At 40.4% G+C, this 26,740-nt stretch overlaps 1 protein-coding gene across 3 annotated transcripts in view; it reads left to right on the forward strand.

Moving 5' to 3' along the window:
- LOC114067783 (SPRY domain-containing SOCS box protein 4-like) overlaps nt 1–26,740 on the forward strand; it is a 136,000-nt gene that overhangs the window by 75,176 nt on the left and 34,084 nt on the right. For all 3 annotated transcript variants that reach the window (XM_027903456.1, XM_027903457.1, XM_027903458.1), the window contains one exon: nt 1,321–2,181. In XM_027903456.1, the coding sequence (XP_027759257.1) occupies nt 1,488–2,181 (694 nt within the window). In that variant the 5' untranslated portion in view covers nt 1,321–1,487. The remainder of the gene's footprint in view (nt 1–1,320; nt 2,182–26,740) is intronic.

The raw sequence follows: 26,740 nt of genomic DNA on the forward strand, positions 1-26,740 counted from the left end.
AAGTTCTTTAAAAGGAAGAATGTGGACTTGTGACTTACAAAGTAGATTTTTTTTTTCCCCCCCCCAAGACATTTATGCCCATCTGCTGTTTGGTACTTTATGACAACCAACTGTCACCTAGGCTCTTCAGCCTCTTGAGAGTCTGGAGATTTTTTTGCTTCTTCGTACACTTCATCACTCTGTCAGTAAATAAACAGAGTGGGTCTACTTGGCTATATTTGAGCATTCCTGGACTTGGCACTTGTTTTGCTAAAAGACAGAAATATGTCTGCTGGTGCAGATACTTTATTTGATCCCATGTCAATCACCTATTTAAGTTTATAGGATTTTGTCTTTGTTTTTATTCCATTAGTACTTTTAGAAGTTCTTGGTTTACCTTTGTGCTCTATGTGAGCTCTAAAATGTGAATGAATCTAACTTATCCAGGTTGCAAAGAATCTTTCTGGGGTGCTTTTTTACTATATTTGTCTATGGAAGTAAAGAAACAATACATTTGAAAATCATTTATTTCCCTTAATGTGTCTTACTGTGTTCCAGCCCTTCTCATTAGATGAAGGCTAAAATATAGAAACTGTGGATTAGCCTGCTGTGCGTTAGCATGAGGAACATCCCTGGCTGCCCATTAGAAACATCTGCCAAAGAACTGAAACTGCCATTCTTCACCTGTCCTTCCATGGCTCCTCTTCCTCATTCCCTCTCTTTTTATTTTTTTTTTTTTAGCTCCATTAGAAAAAAAAAAAAGATTAATTTATTCCCCCCCCTCCCTTTTATTTAAGACCAGAGAAAGTCTTAAATTTTGCAGTCATTTGCTGTTGGCTGCATTTGTTTCAACAAGGGCAGAGAAGCTGAAGCCTCTGTCGCCAGGGCTGGGGGAAGAGAAATAAAAGGAGATGGTGACACTGGAAATAAAAGGAGATGGTGACACTGCGTGTTTCTGAGGCCGTGAAACAAAAGCTTAAGTGAAAGTGAAGCTACCGCTGAACGTAAAGTTTATCGCTGTTGCTGGGGAATAGCGTCTGCCTGCTTCAGGCCCGCTGTGAACTTGGCCAGACAAAATAGGTGGAAGGGCAGAAGGTGGGGAATGTCTGCATCCTATTATGAATTGGAGGAAATGACTGTCTGCGCTCCGTGCGCTGGTGGGCTCCGCATCCTGCTGGCAGGCTGGTGAGCGCTGTGGGACACTGAACCAGGAGTGGGGAATTGGCAGCTCCGGGGTTTAAAATAGCTACTAGGGATGAGAAGAAGCTCCTTAAGAACATGTTGGGAGTTTTCTGTTGGCTTTCCTAAACTAACTGGAAACTTTCTGCTTTTTTTTTCCAGGGGCATTTTTTTTTCCTCCGAAAACATTGCTGCTAAAAAGCTCCAAACAGGAGGAGTAAATCCAGTCAGCTTGTCAGACCACTGGCTCAGTGTAACGGTGCTTTCATGAGGTAACGTTGGGCCAAAGTCAACTTTTCTTTTCTCCTTTGTAAACCTGCAGCCAAGCAATGGGCCAGAAAATCTCAGGGAGCATAAAGTCTGTGGATGTGAGGGAGCCCCCTTATAGACCTGTCAAACGAGAGCTAAGAGGCCCGGATTTCTGCAAGCCAGCGCGCCTGGACATGCTGTTGGATATGCCCCCTGCCAAGCTGGAGGTCCAGTACAAACACGCCTGGAACAACGAAGATCGCTCCTTGAATATCTTCGTAAAGGAAGACGATAAACTGACTTTTCACAGACACCCGGTTGCCCAAAGCACGGATTGTATCCGGGGCAAGGTCGGCTACACGAGGGGCCTCCACGTCTGGCAGATCCACTGGCCCACGAGGCAGCGGGGGACTCACGCCGTGGTGGGCGTCTCCACGGCCGAAGCCCCGCTGCACTCGGTGGGATACACGTCCTTGGTTGGCAGCAACAGTGAGTCGTGGGGCTGGGATCTGGGGCGCAACAAACTCTACCACAACTGCAAAAACCAGCCTGGGGTCACGTATCCCGTCTTTTTGGAACCAGACGAGTCTTTTGTACTCCCAGACTCCTTACTGGTGGTTTTGGATATGGATGAAGGGACGCTTAGCTTCATGGTGGATGGACAGTATCTTGGAGTGGCCTTCAGGGGACTAAAAGGGAAAAAACTTTACCCCATAGTCAGTGCAGTTTGGGGGCACTGTGAAATTACAATGAGATACATCAACGGACTTGACCGTAAGTGTTACTGAATTTCTTCATTACACTGTCTTCCAGCTTTTCTCATGTGGAGTTTTTTTTTTTTTATCCTTTTGCTGTGGACAGTGTGTTTGGGGGGAGTGGACTGTTCACTGTGAGTAGACTGCATCCTGTCTGACTGCTCACAACTAATACGTCTCAGTTGTGTCTTGTAATGACGGTGTGGATTGTATCGAAATATCTTCCTTTTTGGCAAGCAGAGTGGCAAGAAATCTGTGTCCAGGGAAAGTGAACAGGCTGAGAAAAAGATACTGAGAAACTTCCTGGGGTATATTTAACAGTAAAACTCTTGTTTACTGGAGGATATGTTTTAAATCTGTGGTTTCCAAATAGGATTTGTGGATCCCGTAAAAATTTCCTGTAGTAGTGGAAACTCTTACATGGTGTTCATAAACATACTTGAATGCAGGCCAGTAGGCTTGCTTTCTGTAGTTGCCTTCCCAGGACCCTCAGAAGCAGCTGTGGATCCTCAAGAATCTGGGAGCCCAGGTCAAATACTGCTTTCAGCAGCTTTTCTGAAAGAGAGCTCTGTTCCTTAGTTCATTTCAGGAGGTGCTCTCTCAGGGTATTTTCTTCTCCAGCAATCCATGGTTTTTGGATAAGCAAGCGTGAGCTATTTCTGATCTAAAGGGGTAATAGCAAATTAAATTGTTACGTAGTGAGGAGCAGCATGTTGCTGCTGTGACCTTGGAGTAGTGTCCTGCCAGAAGATGAGTTGCAGGACTTGGTCTTGTTGAGTGCTTGTGTCTGCCCAGGCAGACGAGCACAGAGTGTATGCTCGGGCAAGCCCAGTTATTTACCATCAGTGTCTTGGCTGCTGGGAGTTGGGGAATGGAAGGCTGGACGAGGTATTAAGTGGAACTTTGTTCTTGTTTAAGACCGTATTATCTGAGCTGTAGGAGGAACTACAAATATAAATATACAAATTTACAAAAAATGGATGATTGGGCAAAATTTTCATGTTTTTTGGCTTTTTGAACAGGACTTGGTCTTGTAAAAAGAGAACACACCTACCTTTCAATTAGTGATTTCTAAAAGAATTCACTAGTCTTTTCAGTAAGGATGGAGTGGTCTAATTTTATTTTTTTTTTTTTTTTTTGGTCAAAAATTAATTATCTGCTCATTAGTCTTACATCTGACGTACCAAGTAGAAACATAATTAAATAATTTGACCCTGTTTAAGATTATCTTTTCATAAACATCTGTACCATGCACTGGGGGAAAGACTTTTTATCCACAGAAGCCCTGAAGGTTATTACAGCTAGATGCTAAATGGCAGCTTCCCAAGTGCTTTCATACAGGGGAACATCTGAGCATTGTAAGTATTTTGCAATTACTCAGACATTGCAGAGTGATGTGCTGACAATCTTTTCTTTGGATAGTGGGGGAGAGAGAGCCTTTTGCAAGCTGAATATTTGTTTGCAAAAGCAGTTTTTATAATACCGTGAATATCTGCCAAACCAAGCAAAGTACAGCTCAGCTTGGTCCGCCACGAATCCACACAGGATTCTGCATTCCTTTTGTAGCCTTCACAGAGCTGCTCAAGGGAGCTTTAGAAAGATGAAAACACAGGAGGAGGATGTGAATGAGTTTGGTAGAAATTATAAAATAAAAGGGGCTAAGTAGAGAAGGGATAGCTGTGGTCTGTGCGATGACAGAGAGAAAGATTCCCATCCGGTTTCTCGTGGGATAATTTTGCTGGAAGAGGCGGGATAGCTTCCTAAACTATCCCTGAGAAAGTCGAAGTCTCTAATTTTTTTAAACATGTGAATCCGTGGATAAAAGTAAACTTGTAAACACAACTTTTATGTAGGCCTGAGTGTTAATCTGATCACGTGAAGAGGAAGTTTAAAGCCGCTTTGCCGTGGGGCATTTTGACATCCTGGAGTCACATCATTTGTTATCACATGTTCACTGATCCATTACTGTCCTGCAACAAAAGCAACATTCAAGAAACCAAATTAGCTTGTTTAGCTGGTGCTCCAAAGCAAACACTGTCTCTTCTCTGCTGAAGGTGTTTCTATCCAGCCTGCCCTTGTTGTAACTGTGAGTTTGGTCATGGTACTCTTCATGTTTGCTCTCATTGCACTTCTAATTACAGGTTTTTACAGTTGCTTATCTTGTGAAAATTGGGGTAGATATTGAAGAACAGTTGTGTTCATAAATGTAAATACATTTCAACATACTTTTGTGTGAGGGAGTTGTTACTGTTTGGTTCCTTTTTAAGCTTACCAACTCTCTTTTTTCAATCTTTCCCTTCCCCCCTCTTCCCTGGAAGTATCTCATAGTTCTGAGTGCAGCTTTTAGCAGATCTGGCCATAGGGTCTTAGCTGTTTTTGGAACTGCTGTCAAGCAGTGCCTTGTAACTTGCTATTTAGTGATTGATTGTTGCTGCTCAGAGTGCATACCACAGCTTGTGATGGCTGTTTGTGAGGTGTGTCCCACAGAGCAAATGGAGACCTCAACGGCAGGGATTTTTAGTGTTTTCAGTACTTGCCGCTTAAATAGAAGACCTCTGAATACTTTAAAGGCCCATGTATTTTGGTTGCCTGGCAAAGAGTGAAAGGCTTGCAGGAATGGAAGAGTGAAAGGCTCAAATGATGGGCTTGTGCAGCTGCAATGAACTCAAACATATGTCATAGTGGTAGAGAGATGATGCAGACTTTGAAGTGTCTTAATTACTGCAGAGATGGCAGATTCACAGAAGGATAAGGCTGCAGGTCAAAGATCAAGGACCTGTGTGCCCTCTGATCTCTGGATATTGCTCCTAGAATAATGCTGTAGTTAAAATAAATTGCAGTTCTTTCCAACTGCATCTGATACCCAGAGTATTCTGCCTCAGAAACGGCTTTGAGCATCACATGATGATGTTCTGTGACTCTCACGAGATGTTTTTTTTTTTTGCTCACATTTGAGAGACTTGGAATTGCACATATCTGTCAGGGTTTGGGAGGGAAGGCAGGGGGACAGGGTGGAGAGTGCTCGTCATAAGCACATTGAGTTCTTCCCAGGACAAACTTCTTTGATCAAATGCTATCAGTATTTACCACACTGTGTTTGAGTTGGACAGAACTTGACATCAGCTTTCTGACTCATTGCCTCTTGCAATAATTAAAACTCCAAATAACATAAATGCAGTATATATTCTTTTTCCTATCACGGTATGTGCATGTTTACAGAAAGATGGTCAATTTGTATCTTGTGTCTGATGAGGAGTCCTGAAGACTGTTTATAAACTGAAGCAGAGAAATAGCAAAACACTTCTTTGTAAAATGTACTTTGCAGATCATGACTGAACCATTAGTGCTTGTGTGTTTAAACAAAGCGTTGGGAGGACAATCAATAAAATAGTGCTGTGGTGGAAAACTTGGGCATTGAGTAGGTGAGCTGAACTCATTGCAGTTCTTGCACTAAGCCTTGCATAGCCCTTACACAGTTTTGAAAATAATTGTGGAGCTCAGAGAGCTGGAAGCATTTGTCTCGGAAGAGAAGACTTTACTTATAGGTGTAATTTCTGGAAAACATCTGTTTGTACCTGTTCATATTTTGACCTGCAGATCCTTCTTGCAGTATTTGGCCCTCGCTGTTGAGGGCCCCTGGGCTCTCTGTCAGTGTTTACTGACAATTGCCCTGCAACACATCCCCTGTTTTTAACACCTCTGTTTACATCCCCAGTGAAACAGAAGTATTATTCAAAGAATGTGCTTCAAACTTACCTGCCATGAACAAACAGGTGGACTAAAGGGATCACCCCAACAGAAATTTGGGCTCCTGTTTTCCCTGTGCCAGCAGGCTGCTCGCTGTGCCTGCAGGTGAGCTGATGCAAGTGTAAAGCTGAGGATGTCTGGAGGACATTGGCTCGGTTTGGGGAGTTGTATCTGTTCCTTGTAGAGGCCCAGGAATAGTGGGAAGGAGGAGAGAGCTCAAAGCACATCCACTCTGTTTGCTGATGCAGCTACACAAGTTTTGGCATGTGGGGTCTGTTCGCACCTTTTGCTCTCAGCCCTGCAGAAGAACACAGTGTGTGTCTCGAATTCTGAAATAAGAATGATGTTTCTAAGCCAAAATAACAACTTTGGAGCTATTGAGTTAAGCACAACTTCCTTCCTCTTTCCTACTGTTCTCAGTTTATTTTAATTTGCATTGATCTGTGTCTAACATACCACAATTGCTAATTATAAATATGCACTCTTCCCCTTGGAGGCCTTTTTACCATAAAGAAATCTAAGTCAAAATTGTGGAATTGTTAACTGCCAGGAGAAATGTATAATCTCTCTTCAGACTCCGTTTTTTCCCCTGAATGGTTTTCAATTAAAACTTTTAAATAAATATGTCTTTTTGTTTATCTAAACCTATTTTTATGCTATTTATATAATACATGACTCTGCAGGTTGCAATGGAAATAATGTACTCTGAAAATCCACTATTGCTAAACCTTAGAAAGGGTTTTCCCTACAGACATGCATTTAGAGGATGTAGCAGCAGTAATTAAGCAGCTAATGTGAAGAAGCAATCTTTAGCTTTTGAGATAATTTAACAGGAACCAGCATTTTCAGTTCCTGCTTCAGGAGTCAGATAGGTATTGTTGGGGGTTTTTTGTCTTCTTCCACATGCACCTCCCTTCCCAGGTTTAAATGCATTTTTTGTCCTTTAATCCTAATTTGTTGACACTTCCTAATTAATTCTCAGCCTTTTCTCAGCAGGTTGAAACCACTGTATTGTCCGTAGAATATGCCACTCAGTTAACTGGCTTTTTGCCCCAGCCACCCCCTGCCCCTTCTTGGTGGTCTCTGCATTATATCTTTCTCCCAGATACTCTTCTTTTATTCAGTCCTCCCGTTTCTTTCTTCCCGTCTCCAGCTGAGTTTCTCTTCTTTTTGTGTTACTGTGCTCTAATTAATAATAAATTCTTACCAATCTGTTTTTCCTTTTTCTTGTCCCAAACTTCAGGGCAGTTTTTCTTACAGATAACTGTAGAATATCAGGTGCAGTGTCACTCTTCCAGAGGAAGGACATTTCAGATTTAAGGCTATGACTTTATATTATATATATATGCTTCTTGTAAGGTTAGCCTTAACTTGTTTGATACAGTTTTGGTCTGTTCAGACCTCCAGTGATAAAAACTTCTCAGACAATCTAAGATACACATTAGCTTCACAGATAACAGGGTTTTTTCCTTTTTGTTTTTTTGGGGCTTCTTTCTTTTTTTTCCCTTGTTTTTTCCCTTTTTTTTTTTTTTTTTTTTTTTTTTTTTTTTTTTTTTTTTTTTTTTTCTTTTTTTTTTCTTTTTTTTGTCTTACAATCTTGTCTAGCTAGTGCATTAGCAGGGAATCCAGTTATCATTGGCTTAAAACTTAAGAGGTGCTGACATACTTTATTTTAAGCTCAGTAGTTCCTAAGGCTAAGAACAAGTATCAGTAGTCCACAGCTGTGGTGTGGTTTATTTGAATCTTGACATACCTGTGCTTCTTATTCCTGCTCTGGCTCATAAAGGTGCCATGGCAACCACCAAATCTACAGTTTCAAAGAAAAAAATGCCTGTTAGTGTGTTCTGATCATGTTTCCTCTGATTTCCCCATGTATCCTGTTTTTAAGAAACAAGCTTTGAAGAGCAATGGCTACACCTCTGTTTTCAAAATTGAAGTGAACGTTGTAATCTAAAGTTACACTTTGAATATCATACTTATTACACTAAAATAGCACTTGGAAACTTGATAGCCGTGCTTAATTCTTCTATAAATTTGCTCGAGCTACAACGCTGGAATTGCTCAGCAGTGTGAAATAATTCACACAGGTATGTATTAGAAGTAGAAATTTGTAGAGAGCCTTTTTTTATTTTTGGATTTGCTCCATCTGTATTGCTGTTGGGAATTGTAGAGCACAAATCCAAGCTTCAGTGCAAATAACAGTGCTTCTGTCATTCAGTGATATATTTATTTTCTTTCAAAAAATGGATGTTTTGTCCCTTTTGACTGTGTTTTCATACAGACTTCCCCATTAGTTATATTCCTCCTTAAGTTCCTACTTTATTTGTCTCTGTAGCCATGGAAATGTCTTTCCTTCTCCAGTCATAAGCTCTTTCTGCAGACAGCCTCTTTCTCTTCCCTTAAATCCGGTGTAGCTTCTCTACTAGGAGAGCCACCTGATTTGTAGTTTGAGGTCAGAGCAAATTCCCCTTTAAAGAAGACTATATTGTAGTGACTGGCAATTCATATGCCAGTCTTCATATTTTGGCAAAATCCATAGGAGCCCATCCAGAAGTGTTGTTGTCTTCTGCAGGTGATTCCACTATTGATGGTGCTGCCTCCCTGAGTAAATGAGAATAAAGCTGCCCCAACAGTAGCACTGTGCTACAGTAACGCTGAGGCTGTGAAGTCAAGCACTTGGGAGCTGGCAAATGGCAGAATGGGATTTGCTTTTTTGCAGCTGTAATTCTGAGCTCAGCAGCCTTCATCCTCCTCTTAGCCAGACAGTGTTTCACTCTGCTAAAGGTGGTAAGTTCAACTGCGAGTCGACCTTTTGTATTCATTTTTGCCAGCATTTTTCCCTTAACTTTTTTCTTCCCAGTCTCCTGTGACTGTGAGCTGGTGTGTTTTGTAGTTTCCTCAGGACAGCCAGTGTGCAAAAACCTGGAGCATGACAAGTCCCTCTGTTCACAGGTTCAGGTTTGTGTTGCCCTTTGAATACGACAGCAGAAAGGCAGCAGGGACTGTGCTGGATCAAAGCTCTGCCTCATCTTGTTTGATTTGTGAATTTAACTTAAAACTTGCAGTTTAAACTGGTTTGGGGTGGAACTGCTGATCAAATCTGTCTTTAGGCCTGTTATCAAACCTGATTTTTGATGAAAAACCTCCAACACTAAAAGTATGAGATGGGACATTCAACCTTGAGTGCTGGAACTCAGCGTTGAGGCAGAGGAGATGTTGCATTGGAAGTTACTGACACAGCTGAACTTCATGTACAAAAACTGTTAAGGATGCTTTCAGTTGATTAAACATTATTTTTAAATGTCAGTTGGTGGTGAAATACGAGAGATAAAGTGCTGACACTACAAAGAGAATTCCTGTTGGAATTTGCAACAAACTGACCGTTTCGTGTAGCCTTGTGCATGTTGGCCAGGACTCTGTGACTGGTGTGGAGTTGCACGTCTCCAGTGTTGGGGCTAAGGGTGTTGGGGTTGGGTTGTTTTTTGGGTTTTGGGGGGTTTTTTTAAAGAGAAAATTCTTATTAGCTCCGTTTCTGCCAATTTCTTATGGCTGGTTGGCCAAACAAATTGTCTTATTTCAGAAGTGATTTGTATGAAGCCAAAATGTATTATTTTCAGCAAAGAAATAAGTAACATTAAGAAAAGGATAACTTTTGTTGGAGAGTTATGTTTCTGACTACAAACATTTTTGTTTCTCCAAGATGCTGCATCTCTGTTGCAAATGGGAATTCATATCTGCGTGTATTGTTTGGAATTGACATTTAAAGATGTGGTGCTTCTGCTTTTCGGTAAAAAGTAACTATAAATGTTTAATAATATTCCTGTGTATGCCACATATCTGCATGCCTGTTTCCTGTGCTACTGAATGGACCTCAAAGCTTTGATACAGCATCTTGAAGCTAAAAAAAAAAAAAAATCTGCTTTCTCCTCCCTGTGTTTTCAGCAAACTTGACAGCTACACTATATTTGACCAAGACAAAGTGATTAATTTCTTTTAGATCCTGTTTCTTTTCCTCATTTTTTGTAGTGTTTACCTTTTAAGCACAGAGCCTTTAATTGCTCTCAAAAATGCATTCCTCTATCCATCAAAACAAAATATGGGGTTATATTAGTACCCTGTTCACATGTTCAAAATTGAAACACTTTATGCTTCTGAAAATGCCTCATTTCCAAGTGTACATATTACATAAAATAGGCTGTTTGGGGAGACTTTTAAAAAGACCTTTATAAAGGTTAAAATAATTTTTGAAGGCTTAGGAATTTGGTTTCTTTAAGCCCTTAATGATTTTTTTTTTTAAACAGCAAATTTTAGTTTCAAATCTAGCATAAGTATTATGAAAACAATGTATTTTCACTGAACAAGGAACTTCTCCTCAGTAAATTGCTCTGGTGAAATGTATCATTCAGCCACGGGCACCATAATGGAACGTGGTGCTCAAACAAGTGCAGCCCAACATGTTTGGGGTTCATGTGTTCAGCAACAACTTCTCTTCCAACCTCACTTTGTTGGCCTTTATGTAATATTCTTTGCAGTATTAACTGCCACCCCACTGAATTAGCTCATGCACTGAAAAATTTGTAAATGTTTTGACACTGGTGATGTCAAAGGCTGCCTCTTTTTCTGAAATTCGCAGTGAGTGAACTGGGTTAGGTTGGAATGGAACATGTGCCTGGGCTTCTGAAGAAATGACAGTTAATTCCGTAGTTCATACTGGGTTTCCTTGCACTGGAAGGTCTCCTCATCACGTGTGTGGACTCACTGTATCTTTGTTATTTTTACTAAGGCAATTGCTTTAATGTGCTGTGTTGTAGCCATGACTCCATCCCTGCTCCATGCATGCTCGCCATATGTGTAAACAATTTGCTGATTTTACTGGTATGACCTGTTGGCCTCTGCCTGTATAAACAAATGAAGGGCAAAGTTCAGAGAGATCAGAGGGGAAACTTTAAACATCCTGCAAAATCTGCAGTCCATTAAGTGCACGTTAGTGTTTGGTTACAGCCCAATCCTTTTGTACTTCTGAGTAATTTGTTCATGACACGTTTGGGAAAGCAGGGACAGCTTCACCTGGTGCAGGGAGACTTCGGGGAACAGAACTGTGCTGGGCTCATGCTGAAAAACCAGCTTCAGCGGCATTTTCTTGTCTGGGGAAGGGAATGCTAACACAAGCTTTAATTTTCATTTGGGTTTAGATTTAAAAGTTAAAGTTGTGGGGACATTGGTGAAAGGGCTGTAGTGTGCCAAGGATGAACAATATCAGGAGAGACTCATGACCCAGAGGCAACAGAAAGAAATGTTTGGCAAGGGAGGAGGGAAAATAAGAGGTGAAGTGAGAAGTGCCAGTGAGATCTAGGAAAATGTATTGGAAAGAGCAAATGTGAAGAAGGCACTAGTGCTTAAAAGCAAGAGAGAAGCAGAGAATTCTGATAAGAGGGTTAAAAGTGAAAAGATGGTGAGATTTTGACAGAAGGGACTAAGCCTCGATGTTGTAAGCCGTGTAGAACACGGAAAAGAAAGGTCAGGACTACCCAAGCTCCTGAATGACCAAACATCCCTACTTCACTTTCATCACCAGTTTTTCTGGCAGGAGCGCAGAGGAGCTCTGATACCAACCTCCAGCTCTATGGTGAGGAGTGAAAATTCACCTGGCTCCTCCTGGTGTTAAGCACAGCTATGCTGGGCTTTCCTGACCGCTGCTTGTAACTGCTTATGTTTATAAGTCAAAACTAAGGACCTGCCTAAGTCAGAGCCTGACAAATGTTCTCTGTGTTTTCAGTATGAACTTCTTAGGAATCACTGTGATGCTGTTGGCATCTCCCATGATTTTTTGTCATTTGTGACTTTGCAACTGGAGCATTCCATTTGAGTAGAAATGAGCGAACTGTTAATATATCTGAGTCCAAGAGGCTGAATTAACCCTGAAGATTTTTCTGACTGAAATATTCTTCTGATAGACTTTTATGTTTTGAAAAATTCTTCTTTTTTCTCAGTTTTCTGAAGACTTACTATAAATTACTATAATTTTACTACTTCTACATAACAGATCTCTTGTTCTCTAAAATAATTTTATTAACTTGCAGGTATAACTGATCATCATTGAGACATTTTAAAGACATTTTATAATTTCATTTCAAGAATAAAGCAGAAACTAAATCATCTGTGACATAAACGTTTTCAGAACCCTGCATGTACTTGAAATACTGCAGTTACAGTCCTTTAGCATCATCCTGAGCAACATCTGTGATATGAAACTCTGATAACATTTCCAAAATGCAACTCTGATAAAGGGGCAGCACGAACAACGTGAGTATCTGTACGCAAACCACAGCTTCCTGAGAATGCAGGTTTTTTTTCCCTAAATCACTTATGCAGAAGAACTTCCCAGACTTCCTCTGGCCCATTTTTTTCCAAACACCTTTAATACATAATGCATATGTAAGTTATAATGTTCAAATGTTAATGAAAACAAGTTTGTCTTTAAAACAGAATAGAGGCAGAACAAAACTAGACAGTTTGTACAAAAGGGAGTTATGCCTTCAGCAGCTTCCCTGGCCATGGAGCAGCAGCAGTTCTGGGCTTCTGCTTCTTACCCACACGCTGCTGTTCTGGCTCTGGAGATGTCCCAGGTCCTGGCCAGGGGTGCATGTGAGTTACTGCACACGTGGGTAGTTAGAGGGCAAAAGTAGAACTCGGCTAGGAATTGATTATTTCCAGAACTGTCTAAAAAATTGTGCTTTGGGGGCTGGGTGTATGTCCACTGAGAAACCTCCTCTGCAGTGTTTGGCTGTTGTCATTAGAGGTTCTCTGCTGGGCAAGCAGCCCATCATTTCGTGCCACTTGCAGGGCCAGAGAGAAGCCGTCACGCTGATGTGGTTTCTCAGCAACCCACTTGAACGTCCCGGTCAGCAAATCCCACAGCTCCCAGTAACTTCTCATCAGGCTCCTCGGCTGGAACCACCATCTGCTTTCTGTTCCCCAGATTTTTGCATTGATAGAAACTTCCTTAAAATGCAAATGTCAGGAAACATTCTGTGTATGAAATGTGAGTAAGTGTAAAATCCAAGGGCCACTTTTACCGTGGTGTGCTAAATCACTTATTCCACATTAGTCTGAATTATTGTCATGTTGGTTTAACCGAAATTCACTTTAATTTACCTGTTTACTTTATGAGGTATCTTAACAAACTGTTGCAGTAAGCATCTTGTGTTAAATAGGGAAAAGATTTGCTTGGCTAGGTAGAAAATAACAAAACACTGTATCTGGTAACAAAGTCAGTTTTTCTCCATATATTCTGAAAGGAACAACTTACTTGCAAATGTAAATATTCAGAACTCAATAGGAGCTCTACATTAAGTGGTACATATGTGAATTTTATATTCACAGACCCTAACTGATGCACAGATAGCATTCTGATTGTAAGGATATTTGGCAATGTCACGAAGGTGAAGTCATTTGCAGGTGAAGGAAGACTACTTATTGAAAATAAAAAAAAAAAAGAGGGCTAATAATCATTAGACAAGAAGGAGTTGAGCTAACAGTTTGTGCAATTATTTGTTTTCCCATTGTTAACAATTATTTGAAATAACAAATGTAATTTTTTGATATTTTCCCGTTATGTGTTTAGTCACCCTTATAAACAGGATAAGCTGTAGATCCAAAGCCCCAATAGTTTTAACATCTTCTAGGTATGTTCTCTCCTCAGTGCACAACTGCCTTCCCAGTGATAATTTTTTAAAAAGAGATTAGGCTTTTAAACTAGAGCTTTTGGCTAACTCCACATAATCAAGTTTTGAAGTAATGCATGCAAGTAGGTGTTTGGTAGGATCTGCTCTTAGAGCAGGTGAAAATGGCAATACAACGTTCTCTCTACTTGAGAAGTTGCTCAGTAATAGGAAGAAAACCACATTTAAATAACCAATACAAGGACACACATCAGGTGTAGAAAACACTTTGGTTTTCATGCTTTTGGGGTTAAGATTTTGAGCCAAAAAGGCAGATGGTAAGTTCATTTCCCAATGCTAATCTGATCCTCTGTGGAGCTCAGTAATGCTGTGTGCTTCTCTGAAATGCACAGGCTGCTGGTAAATGGTATCTCCTTGATCAAGAAAGTCTTTTCTGAGTTAGCTGGAGATGGAGTGTCTTTCAGTGAGCAGGTATGGGCAATACTGTTGCTGTACTTTCTTTGCAGCATTATAAAACACTGGTTTTTCAGGAGCTGAAGAAGAAGAGTGCTGTGGTGTCCTCCACTGAGTGGATGGCTGTAAGCCATCTTTTTCTCATTTTTTCTTTGTTTCTTTTAATCTGCAAATGATACTGTCTCTGTTCCTCCACATTTGAAAAAATGGACCCTGTTTAGCTGATGCTGCCAGTTGTTTTGCAGAAACAGGTTTTTAAAATAGTCTTTTGAAGTAAAAGTGAGAAATTGGGGTAAGCTGAGTGCAATTATGCCAAGCTGTCTATGTGTGTCTTGAACACAACTAAATTTTCATTCATCCCCTGAATAAACTCTAAAATTCTTGTGTTTTTAAAAAGAACAATTTTCTTTGACTGTCAAGAAGTTGTTAGCTTAATGTGGAAGATCATGGTAAAACTGATTCGATTGTAGAGCACTCCTTTAACCTTGCAGAATAAGAAGCTGCCCAAGAGATGGGTTTTCACGTGGTAGGTGGGGGAGGCACTGACTAAAGGCCCTTCTGGATCTTCTTGCTGTGAGGGCTGAGAAGGACCTGTTTTGCTTCTGTTTCTCTGTCAAAGTTGCTCTTAGTTACAGGGTTTCTTAAGGGCTCCTTGGTTGGTTTGACAGCTTTTTACTCTGCTCTTCTTGGAGTGCAGTAAATGGGTAAGCAAATTGAGCCTTTTCTCATAAGGGCTGATGTTATTTATTACATGACACTTCTAAAGAATGAAGAGTTCTGGATTAAGCAGGATTAGACCTGTAATTTTTTTAAATCTTTATATGTTTTTTAGGTAATGACTTCCACATTTGGCTGCATTATAATTTTACAAATAAGTTTCTGCAGACAGAGCCAAACTGTCCATGTCCCATGTGGGCCATTGAAGATAATTTTATGTATATATTTATTTCTTATTAATTTTAGGGCCTTTCTTGAAATTCTCATAGAACACATTCAGCTATTTCAGAAAAAGTGAAACCAGCTCCTTCATTAAACACATAATTGTGTGGTGCAGACAGCAGTCTCTGAAGATGTTCCTACTCTCTTTGCTGGGTAATTGTAGCAGGGAATTGTAGAAGTGCCCTCTGGGATGCTTCTCCTGCCGTCAGTCTCCAGTTGTTTCCTGCCTCACAGGGAAAACAGCGACCGGTAAATGATTTCTGGTTTTAATTAGGCTGACAAAGATGTGTGCCCTGGGGTTCATTAGAAGGTGTAGTCATTAAGTGTAGTGTCCCTGTAGGCATTTCCTGCCTGTCCCTTAGAGCTGTGTGTGTGCTGGGATTTGCTGTTCAGCAGCTGTGAGGGCCTGTCTGCATCTCCTTTTGACTGGTGGGAGATCAGGGATTTATTTATGGCCTGTTTGGTGCTGGAGTTTGTACTCAAACAGCAGTTTGAACAAAATAACTGGCAGCGAGGGTGGTCTTGATGATTGCTTGTTTAGACTCTTCTTATAGAGGGATGTGTTTCAGACTTGCAATTTTAAGTTCAGTTCCCTTTTAATAATGAAACTAGAACTTCCACCACTGGAATGGTGACTCTGCAGCACTTCAAGTGGTATTTTTGTGTACAGGCTACAGAAATTCTTGTGTGGCTCCTATTGAGGCCTCAGACGTATTCTGGCAGTGCTTTCCAATTTATCTAGATGTTCCAGCTGAGAAAACACAAGTATATTTTCAATTATCTAGTCAACTTTATATACAATAGATTCCATTACAGAGGGCAACTCGTCTCGTTTTTTCTTCTCATTGATCCAGGCTGGAGATCTAGTGTTCAGATAAAGATTAAATTAAAAATCTAACAAGAATTTGGGCTTCTGCTACTAAAAACTGTATTAAAAAATAGAATGATTAGACAGGCGAATATATATGATGATCATTTCGTGGAAGGGAGTGTAATGCTTTTCAGTTCTCTCAATGTGGCAAAATGTGGGAGTAAGGGCAATCCAAGAGGTTTTGGAATTTCAGATATTTCAGAGAACCTGGAGAGTGCATCCCTCCTGGGAAACCTGTATGTTTTTAAAGTTGGGCGATTCTTTAGGGAACCTTTTTAAACAAACAGGCACCAAAAGATGGAAGCAAATGATCAGGTTCTAAGTTGGGAAGAGATAATTAGTAGGGTCTCTGCTGGGATCTACTCTGCTCAGTACAGTAATGATGATCTGGAAATCAAGGTGAAGTAATTTACAAGAAATCTTTTAAGGTAGATAAATCTAAATTGCACTCCTGAAAGAGTCCTGCAGCACTTAATGATGTGCCCAGTAATTTGCAGCAGAGGACTGGGTGAGGGGAGCAAATCTGCCTGTGTGTAGTGTGTGAGGGGTTCTGCACACAATGAACTGTTTCCATCTGGAAAGAGATCTTGGAGACATTACACATAATATTATGAAAATGTCAATAATGGGTTATCTATTACTATTATATTATCCAAGGGTGAATGTGAGGATGTCAGTTGGAACAGAGGAGGAAACCTGGTGATGTTATTGTGGACAGCTTGTGTCTTCAGTACTGTGTGTCCTTGCTGTCCATAGCTGTCCCCTTCTCCCCACGTGTAAAAACATGGAAATAAATACTAAGCTAAATAAATACTAAAACTTATGAGACCGAATAGGAAGAAAAGTATGGCTTCTGCACAAGGAAAGAGTAAATAAACCTCGATCTGACCCATATCCCGCCTAGTTGAGTATCCAGTCTTCAACAGCAACAGTTACTCACTGGCTGTGGGAGAATATGGGAACTGGGTAAACTTACAGTGATCCCAGTTCTTTCCCTGATTCCTATGAAGCTTATTTCATCTGGGTGATCCCTTAGCCTCTAATCATCTGGATTTCATACTTAGCCAGCTGTATATGTGTTTAGTGACCCTTAATAGTTAGTTTCCTAAACTCTCTGGTCTCCCTTTGTGGAGCAGTGTAAGCTTTTTGCATCCAGAGCACGTTGTGGCAGCTTACATATGTGTTATGTGACAAACCACCTCTCTTGGTTTGCTTTGGCTTAACTCTTCAGCCTGAAAAAGAAATAACTGCAGAAAAAATATATATATAAAAAAAAGTCTATGCATTCATAAATGGCACAGAAAAAGCGGCTATGGAAGGTCCTGTGTCAAAATCTGATGACTGAGGTGTTCTTGTGAAATATCAGGTGCCTTATCTAAAAAAAAAAAAAAAAAAAAAATCATATATTGAAAAAAACAGTCCTATAAATTATTGCAGTGAAACTATGTGAAAATCAAAAGTATAAATGGGTTTGAAAAGGAATGAAATATATTCATAAAGGATCTGTCAATGTTGCTTGAATGTGGCTGTCCAGTTACATCCTTCGGCACAGGAAATGGCATAAAATGGAAAAAAAAAGTAGTGCTGGATAAAATATCATAAAATTACCTGCTTATTAAAAAAAAGTTGAAATTTTGATATGGTGCTTCCTTGTATATTAAAATAAATACAATATCTAGCTATATGCTTATTAAAATGCTAAAAGGTAACAGAAGTGAATCTCTGATATATGCATATGATTTAAGACAGGAGAGACAGGGTAACTTGATATTTAGTAAAATGTCAAGTATTTTTGAAGAGCACTAAAGCTGCTACAGGAGTTGTAGCAGGGATTACAGGTTTGTCTGGTCATGTAAGGTGAATTTCATTTCCACTTCACCTCTATGAATAAGATGAAAATAAAGTATGGAAATACAACTGTTAAAATTATTTGATATTCTGTTTCTCACATGTGTTTTCCATTACCAACTAAATGCTTAAAATAGTTCCAGGAGACTGAAAACAAGCTTTTGTCAGACACAGTTTATAAAATAGTTTCAACCACTTAAAATGGAAACAGCTTAAAATGGATTATTATAGGTAAGCCTAAAAAACTGCCCTCAATAAAGATTAGACCTAGGCAGAATTCCTGCTGTTGCTTGATAGTGGAGTTAATTCCACCTTTTTTCTTGAGCTGAATATGGGCATCTGTTCATATTTAGGTAACCTTTAGAGCTGAAAGGAAGCCGTGCATGTTATTTGCAGGTATCCTTATGGCCACTCACCAATTGCTCATTCAGAACTGGTCGTCACAAACACATTGTAAATGTAAAACCTTCCCTGCTGAGGAGGGGCAGCAGATCCTTTGCATTCTCTCTCTCTGTTTTTAGAAAGTAGATGTAACCCAACCTGTGAAGAAGCAAAATGTTCCATTTGGAATGAAGTACCTTATTAGGTCTGGACAAAAATCCAACTGTTAACTCAAACCCATCGTTAGTACTGCAGGATAGCAAGGGAAGCAAAGCCCACCATCCGACTGATTTTATTTTGACTTCATTAGACACAACTTTAAGTTGTGATAGCACTGATCAAGTAACTGGTATGGTATCTAAAACAGGAGTTTTATTCAAAAAATAGGTAAAACCTGCTATTGCTGAAATTGCTGCTATGCAACCTTGAAATGGCTCACTTTGAGTTTTGTCTAACTTGTGGCAAAGTTGCCCTTTACTGTTTGCTTCCACTCTATATATGTGGGTTGATTCTTTTTGAAGATCATGCATTTATATCCTAAACATCTGGTGACTGACAAAGTCTGTTCTGCCTGGTTTCTGATTAGAGGTGGAACTTGATATGTCCATAATATGTCCTTAAGGCATCATGCACCACGGGACAAAAGCTGCCTTTTGCCTCACATTATTCCATGCTGTTACTCCAAGTGCTGGTGCAAGTTCACTCTCAGTGGGTTGGTTGTGGACCATAATTGCTGCTGAATCTGAAGGCAGGGAGTAAAACATCAGGCTGCCCTTACTGGCAGTCGGTGAAGTTGGTGTGACTCTTGCAAATTCTCACCTCCGCCAAAACATGGCTAACAAATACATCACTGAAACAGTGCCCCAGTGGAGCTGTCTGGTAGCAGCACTTTGCTATCTGAGGAAGATGGATTTTAAGAAAAAAACACTAGTTTTTATCTTCTCTCTTTTTTAACTCTGAGAAGTTTATTGGAAAAGATATCGAGTTTTTAGAAAAATTTGTTACGGGTACATCGAACCACTGAACAAGTTGGGAGTAGTTCATTTGCAGATTGACTTATCTGCCAGCAGGCTTAATCTATTTGACATGCATTGATCCAGTCCATTAAAGAAGGTCACTTTCTCATTATTACCTGAGTTGGAGCTTAAGATCTCAAACTGCCCAACTTTAGCAGGGTCTTATATTAGGTAACCAAGTCTTCTCCCAGCTCAGAATGACACCACCACCCCTGAACTTGTTTCTTCCATGGTTTATCCTTCAGTGGCACCAGATGTGCAACAAGCTTATGTTTTCAGCAAACCTCCTGGGCCTGTTTATTGTCAGATTGTTGCACTGGAGAGCGTCAGGAAGGTCAGCAGTTGACCTACTTAAAAAAAATGGTAGTTGATTTCAGAGGAAAATTAAATGCCCTAAGTGATGTGTGAAAGCGATGAGCATTTTTAATGTTTAATTCTGTGTAAGAGAGTGAGTGAACCAGGGATGTTTTGTTGTTAAAACAAAATAGTGATAAATTATTGAAATTAAATAAAAATAAAATAAATTGTGGGATTTAATTAATTGAGCAGGAGAACTTGTAATAACTTAAACACAACAGTTTAAAACCATACCAGAAGCTTTTTTGTGTTTTTTGTTGTTTGGTTGTTTGTTTGGTTGGTTGGTTTAAATTCAGTACTGTGATCACTTTCACTTCAGAGGTTTTTGTGTTTGAGACACAGATGTGGTGGGCACCCCCTCAGCTGGTGTTGTGCTGCTTGGGCCAGTGTAGCCAGAGCTCTGGGCCAGCCTCTGGGTTAGGTGAGAGTCTGAGCAGCTCTCCATCCCCCTCACCAGTTTCTCTTTTTGCTGAGGTTGGCAGAGCACTGTACACACCAGTATGTCAAGGCAAATTTGTATCTGATTCACTCTTCTGGCTTCTCCGCTCTTCGGTTAAACCCATAATTTCATCATTAATATCTATTTTGGAGCTGAGTGTGTGTTCTTCTAAAAGAGTTACCTGTACTCTGTACCTTTTCTGGTAGGTTTTTTTTGTGTCTCTTAAATGCTCTTTTCTTCCAAGTGTTATTTATTATGCAGTGTAACATGACAGTATGGCCTGCACAATCCTCCTATAATGTCCCTGTTGCTGTTTTATTGAGAGAAATGGACCTCTCCAAAAACAAGAACATAACAGTGCTATGATGATGTCAGGGCTTTGAAACACTTCATGTTCTTTCCTGCTATTAAGATCCCATTAAAGTGACAAAAACACCAAGGAAGGGAACTCAGGTGCATCACACAAGGGACTTGGCTGTGGAAACCATTTCTTTCCTTTTAATATTGATATTTTGGGTTTATTGTCAGTCTTAGTAGTGATCTTTTATAGTTGTGATTGATAACCCTGAGAGGGGTACATTTGAAAAAAAATAGAGATCTTCCTCTTTTTTTTCCTCCCCCTCTTTCCCTCCCTCAGCCCGTCAGCACTATGTGTATTTTGGATCAGTTTTGGTGTTCTGGCCATAGTTTGGTTTTTTATCCTTTGCAAGCATAGAATTTACTTTCCCTCGGGAAAGTGAAAATACTGGATGTAAGCAAACTTTGACTGCAGTCACAAGATAAGAGGAGACTCGCCGGGTCAGTGTTGTCCAATGACATATAATCCTTGGCTGGATTGCTTGCAGAGCGTAGGAGCTAAGTTTAGATGCTGGTGCTGGGTTGAACGTACTGAGTTAAGCTTGAGGGGGGAAGAAAAGCCTGTAAAATCACACAGCATAATTCTGTGTGTTATTTACAGAGCTCTTGTTCTCAGGTAACTGGGAGGGTAGCATGTAATATTTTAATGAAACTCTAATAAATCCTGGACTGAAAAGAGAGTAAGGTAACTAGATAGTGTGGTCACTTGGGAGTGTAGGATGATTTTGAGGATGGTCTTATTAAATATGTTTTCATTAAGAAAATTATTTGATCCTCATATTGGGATTGGTTCCCATTGACATCGGCATATTTAAAAATAAGAAACATGAAAAATGAACATAAAAGGCTTTTGTGTAAGACCCATTTTTGTCAGATACTTGTTACTTTTTATTTTTTGAAGCATTTGTTTGTTGCATAAGCTCTCACTGCAAATTTTTATTTGCTATTAAATTCCATTACAAAGATCTTTTGACTAGAGTACTACTGTATTAGACACACAGACTCTATTATTTCCACATCCTGCTTGACATTGCTGTGTTACAAAGGAACTTTTTGTGGAGAAAATGATTCTGTCTGTCCTGCTTCAGGTAGCTATGATTGCTGTAGCGTTAAGGTGGCCATGTGCTCCTAGAAAGTTCGTAAGGCAAGGAAAAAAGCTTGGCACTTCTTTAACTAAAGAGCTTGTGTTGGGATGAGGCCAAACTAAACACCTCCAGGTTTATGATTTGCATCTCTCTTCAGCTGTTGGGGTTCCCTGGGATTGGTATCGTTGCTCAGGGGCTGCCTGCAGGCACTATGGACCCCATTATCGTGTAGAACAAATATATGGAGTGCATCTGGGGAGAAATAAAATCTCTATTCTTTGACCTTTTTAAGAGAAATTTTACTGCGTCTGCCTTGACAAACGGTTCCTGTAGATGAATGATTCCTGTTTTCCGTGAGGGGAAATGTTGAAAAAACGTGTGGGTGAATCCACACATTTTTCCATTGCAGTTTAAACATGTGCTTCAGTGTTAGATTTTAAAAGTATGTGTAAACCAACTGGCAAAACATAAATCCTCATTAAAACTTACTGAAACTGTTGAAATGTGTATTTTTCCTGAAATCACACTCAGACCTTGTTTGTTTCTTTGGTTTTGTTTAGAAAAGTTCAGAAAAGTTTGCTATTCAGAAAACTCCCCATCAACTAACTCCTATATCAGATTTTTCTCTCCCTCTCCATACACCTGCGTATTTATACAGATATAAATAAAAAATGTAATGTTCTTGAGCTTGGAATAACCCTCTTCTGTCTTAGTCCGTCAGAGGCGAGGTTGCCCTCTGTACTGCAGCTGTCAGCTGCCTTGCTCCCTTCCTTCCATGGTTCAGTGCTCCTCACCGAATGCTCCTTCAGCCAGAAACCACATCATGGTTTAGGAGTTCGTATTCAAAGAAAAAAAATTACGAGAAAGAGCTCTTTCAGTTAGAATGCTCAGAGCCCAGCAGGATCTGCTTGCTGGTTAGAGGGAAAATATGAACTAGAAGTTTCAGGTTTTAATAGTGAGGGTAATTTATTATCCTTTGGAACACTTTATTGGGGGATATGCAGTAAATTGCCCCAGTTGCGTGTGGGTATTTTTTAGTTGAAGTTCAGCTACCTTGATACAACTGTGTTCTGTTTACTGGGTCTGATGGGGGGCTCACAGGGTGACATTGTGGCTGTTGTTGTGCAGGGTTAAAGTTGGGTGATTTTGGTTCTTCTGGATGAAGAGGAGCTGCTGAGGTTCCTTCAGTCCCAGCAGAGGCAAATTCTGACTTGGCTTTGTTGTGCCACAGCGGGGCAGCTCCGCTCCTGATTTTTCAGTGGGAGTACAACCAAGCACCTCTGAAAATGCCACCCGTAGTCACTTTTGTGGTTTGTAGCTATGGCAGCCAAGGTTACATGCCTGTTGCCGTCCTGTTTATAACTGTGACAAGGCACATAATGTGTCCATTGTGTTCTCTATTTTAGAAATGGAAAATCAGCACAGGCTGGTGATCCATCGGCTCCAGAGCACGACGAGGCAGCCGCTCATCTTTGCCTCCATCTCAGGTCTGGAAGTTAAAGGTTTTCAGGAACATATGCTGTAAAGTAACCTTTAATGGCAGGCTGGATAAAGCACAAAAGATGTGACAGGGTTTTGGTGTGCAAAGCCTCTGAGTGATGCCTGGCTGGCAGCTGCTTCCATGAAGCCGTGGGCAGGATGAGGGACTGGCTGGTGTGAGCGGGATCACACCACACCTTCTTGTCTCTTTGTCATTAAATATCATGTACTTACTAGCATTTCTTTCAGACAGCGGCTAATGGAATTAGGAATATTTTATGTCATCTCTATATCAATAATGCAATATGGGCCACGTAAAGAATTGATTTTTTTTGTGTGTGTTTGGGGAAGGAAGCGGAAAGATAATTTAGCTCTTGGCAGTGAGAAATTCCTTTCTGTAACTCCACTTTGATGTAGATTCTAGTCACGACCTTGAAGTCACATCCAGAAGCAAGGAGGGTACTTAGTAAAATTTTGTAATTACTCGGATGACTCCCTAAATTATAGCCATGCAATAAAATCAATATGCCCCGGAGCAAAGCAAGTTGTACTGCACAGACAGGTCAGTGCGTAGGACTGTCCTGGCTGCATTGCTGTGCTTCATAGGTTGTAATATCAGTATTTTACTGTGTCTGGCAGGTGAGCTGTTGGTTGGTTGGTTTAGTTTGTTTGGGTTTGCTGTTTTTTTTTCTCTGTGGGGCAGGCTGGGAGAAGAATTGCTAATCCTTCCATGTGCCATTTCCGCGCCTGTTCTCCTTCAGTCGGAGAAAATCAGCACTTTTGTTTGATGGTGCCAAGTTTGCTGTGTCCTTCGAGAGGATCAGTGGCATCCTCTAAGCTGCCTCCAGAAAGGAGGAATAACTTTAGCTTGCCTCTGCCTTTGCAGATGGAGAGGAAATGCTGTGACTTGGCAAAAATAATCCAAGTCAGGAGCATATTCAAAAGGAGATGGCAATTCCATGGGGCAGTAGAAAGCACTGGCAATGTTTACCTCTTGTAGATAAGCAAGGAATGGACTTTTATAAGCTTGATTTGTTTGACAAAACTTCCCCTGAAGGCTGACAGGATGCTTTTAATTCAGTATTGAACATTTCAGAAGTCTGGAGTTTGTAACCATGAAATACACCTGCTTGGTTTTGTTTACCATGGGTATAAAGTATTGAAAAAGAAGTATCGATGTGTTTATTTCTACAATTTGATTTTTTTGTTTGTTTTGCACATTGTATATATATATATATATATCCAAACATTCGTAGCAATCGTGTATTTGGGGACATGATGTGCAAGAACTGATGCCTTTAACAAAGAATTGGTTGGTTGTTTTTCAAAGAGAAAATTATTCCAGATGAAGCTTTTGTTTATCTCTGCGCTACTGAAAGCTGTTTGACATGCAGCGTTCCTAATGTAGCAAATACTTCAAAAGTGTTACTGCCATGATTGTTATCTCATAGTGCTTGTGCAGATTATTTGTTTATTTTTTGATGAAAGGTATACTTCAGGTAGGATTTCCAGATCAATACTGGAATTTGCTTCTTTCTTTGTTTTATAGGGCAAGGTGATAAAGATAAGTGGGATTTCTCCTCTGTGCTGTTTCCTAGTGGCTTCTGAGTAATTCCTTGAATTGGCCAATGGGGTACTAAGAGATGAGGAAAGGCTTTGTGGTGCTGAAAATCCCTCCAGATGTATATCATTCATTTAAAGAGAAAAATCTCGTGTCTTGATAGCTTAGAAAGTCCATTTTGGTTCTAACTTTTAACTGAAGAACCAATCAATATGAATGTGTTGGATGCCTGTTGCATAGCACAGAATATTGTATTCTATTAACTATTATTATAGCTTCTTGTTCCATGCTATGCTACAAACCACTCCAGGGCTTCCTTGTATTTCTCAAGAAGTTGATAGAGAACCTGTTTGTATGTTTGTCCACCCAATGCTTATGGGCAGTGGTGTAGAACAAACAGAAGTCAAACTTCAGAGTGTCCTCAGGTTTAGTTTAGCAAAGGCACATTTGGCTAATGAGAAAAGTGCTGATGCCATGGGTGTTTACTGAGTGCCAGTCCCAGTTCATGGCTTCATCTCTATTTACCAAATCCTTCCAGTGTGTGCCTAAATTCATTTGAAGTCAACAACCTGTAGGCACATGTTCAACTTGTACTCAAGGACTTCCTCGTGTGGCCCCAGTTCTGTAGGAAGGGACCATCCTCCCTGTGGCAGGAGCTGGTTACGTGCACCTCTCGCAGAGCCAGCTGGTCCATTATTCCTGAGGGAGCTTAGGGAAGGCTGGCTCCCCTGTCAGAACACCCTACATTAAGGTAATAGGCTGTGATTATAGACTGACTGATCCAGTTTAAAAAAAAAAAAAAACCAAACAAACCCACAAGCTCTTTTCCGCCTTTCATCAAATATTCTTTTGCTGATGCTGACAGAAATGAGAGCAGGCAGGCTATGAATACACTTACCCTCTTTTAAATTTGCCTGTGATAATGCAAACTCACATCCTTCCCCACTGACACACGGAGCAGACGTGCTTTCTGCCTGCAGCCCTGCTGAGTTGACAGTCTCTGTCACTCAGTCTGTGCTATCAGCCCATCATCTGGTCTTATATTTGCTCTGCTGGCAAATCTGCCCCATCTAGATAGCTGATGGAAAATGTCCAGTTTATTGTTTCTTCTGACACTTCATCTTCCTGCAGTGTATTTAAGTTTATGATAATTGGTTTTTAATTTCTTGTATTCTGTTTAAAGTACACAAAAAGGAGACGTGCACTCATGGCCTTGGGATATCAGCCTTTGCAAGCACACAGCTATTGGAACTTTGGCATAAATGCCTGTTTATTAGTGGGTTTATGTATACTGAAATCTTAAAAATTATATATTTTCTAGGATTATTTTTGTCATTGCACACACACACGAGTAAAGACATAGGTTGTAATGTATTTTAAACACAGAGCAAGGTCTTTGCAACTCACCCCTCCTTGTGCAGGAGTCTCCTGTGGCAGGAGAGGGGAGCAGGGTGGGCAGAAAGGGATCCCTGCTTTGCATGGGCTGTGTCACTCCTCCTCCATCTTCCTCCATGTGATTTCAGCTGAGGGGGGGAAAAGGATGAGTCATCCATCAGCTTATTGTAAGACAGTGTAGACAGCTGTAAATATATCCTGTCTGGAGATTGGATTCCGGTAATCAGCACAAAATAACCATTGACATCACACAGGGTAACTCTGAGCTCGTCTAGCTGAAAAAAAGACAGGGGGAAGGGATTAATGGTGCCAAAATAGCAGAGGGTAATATTCCTGCTCGTGCAGATCCTGTGTGTCCCTGAGTGATGTTGCCTTCACAGACTGCATTGCAGGGTACAATTAACTTGGAGACTGTTGCTCTGGGCTAGTATCTTAATAATGTTTTCTTATAAAATATAATAGTAGGAAAAATCTAGACACAAGGGTACAGCAGGTTTCTCTGCCCAGGGCTAAACTCATGGCACGGGGCACAGGTTTCTCCTGGTACATTTCTTAATTATAGAGGACTTGGGTTGAAATCTTGAATTTAGCTTGCAGAAATATCTGAGGAGGATATGGCTGAAATAGGATGTGTATTTCATTTTTATGAGAATGGGTTTTGTGTACCTGTGGTTCAAGGCTTATGACTTGCAAGTCTCCTCTTGAAGTCTGAAACAGGTGGCCATGAGTGAAGAGAACCAGTTTCCCCTGCATACCTTATGTTTGTTTATCTGCAGTGCTCAAATCCACCCAGGTGTTAGGGCAATATAACAGCTTCCAAAGGCAAATCAGAAACATGACCAAGAGCAAGGAATAGCATGAAGTTCGATTTTACTTTCTGTCTGGCTGAGCAACAACCATACAGACAAGAAATATCCTGCATAGACTGAGTGGGGAAGAGATTGCACTCTCTCGATATCCCTACAGCT

This window comes from Empidonax traillii, unplaced genomic scaffold (genome assembly GCF_003031625.1).
Source record: "Empidonax traillii isolate 1590-97213 ecotype Southwest subspecies unplaced genomic scaffold, ASM303162v1 scaffold961:size224692, whole genome shotgun sequence".
In the NCBI taxonomy this organism is placed as follows: Eukaryota; Metazoa; Chordata; class Aves; order Passeriformes; family Tyrannidae; genus Empidonax; species Empidonax traillii.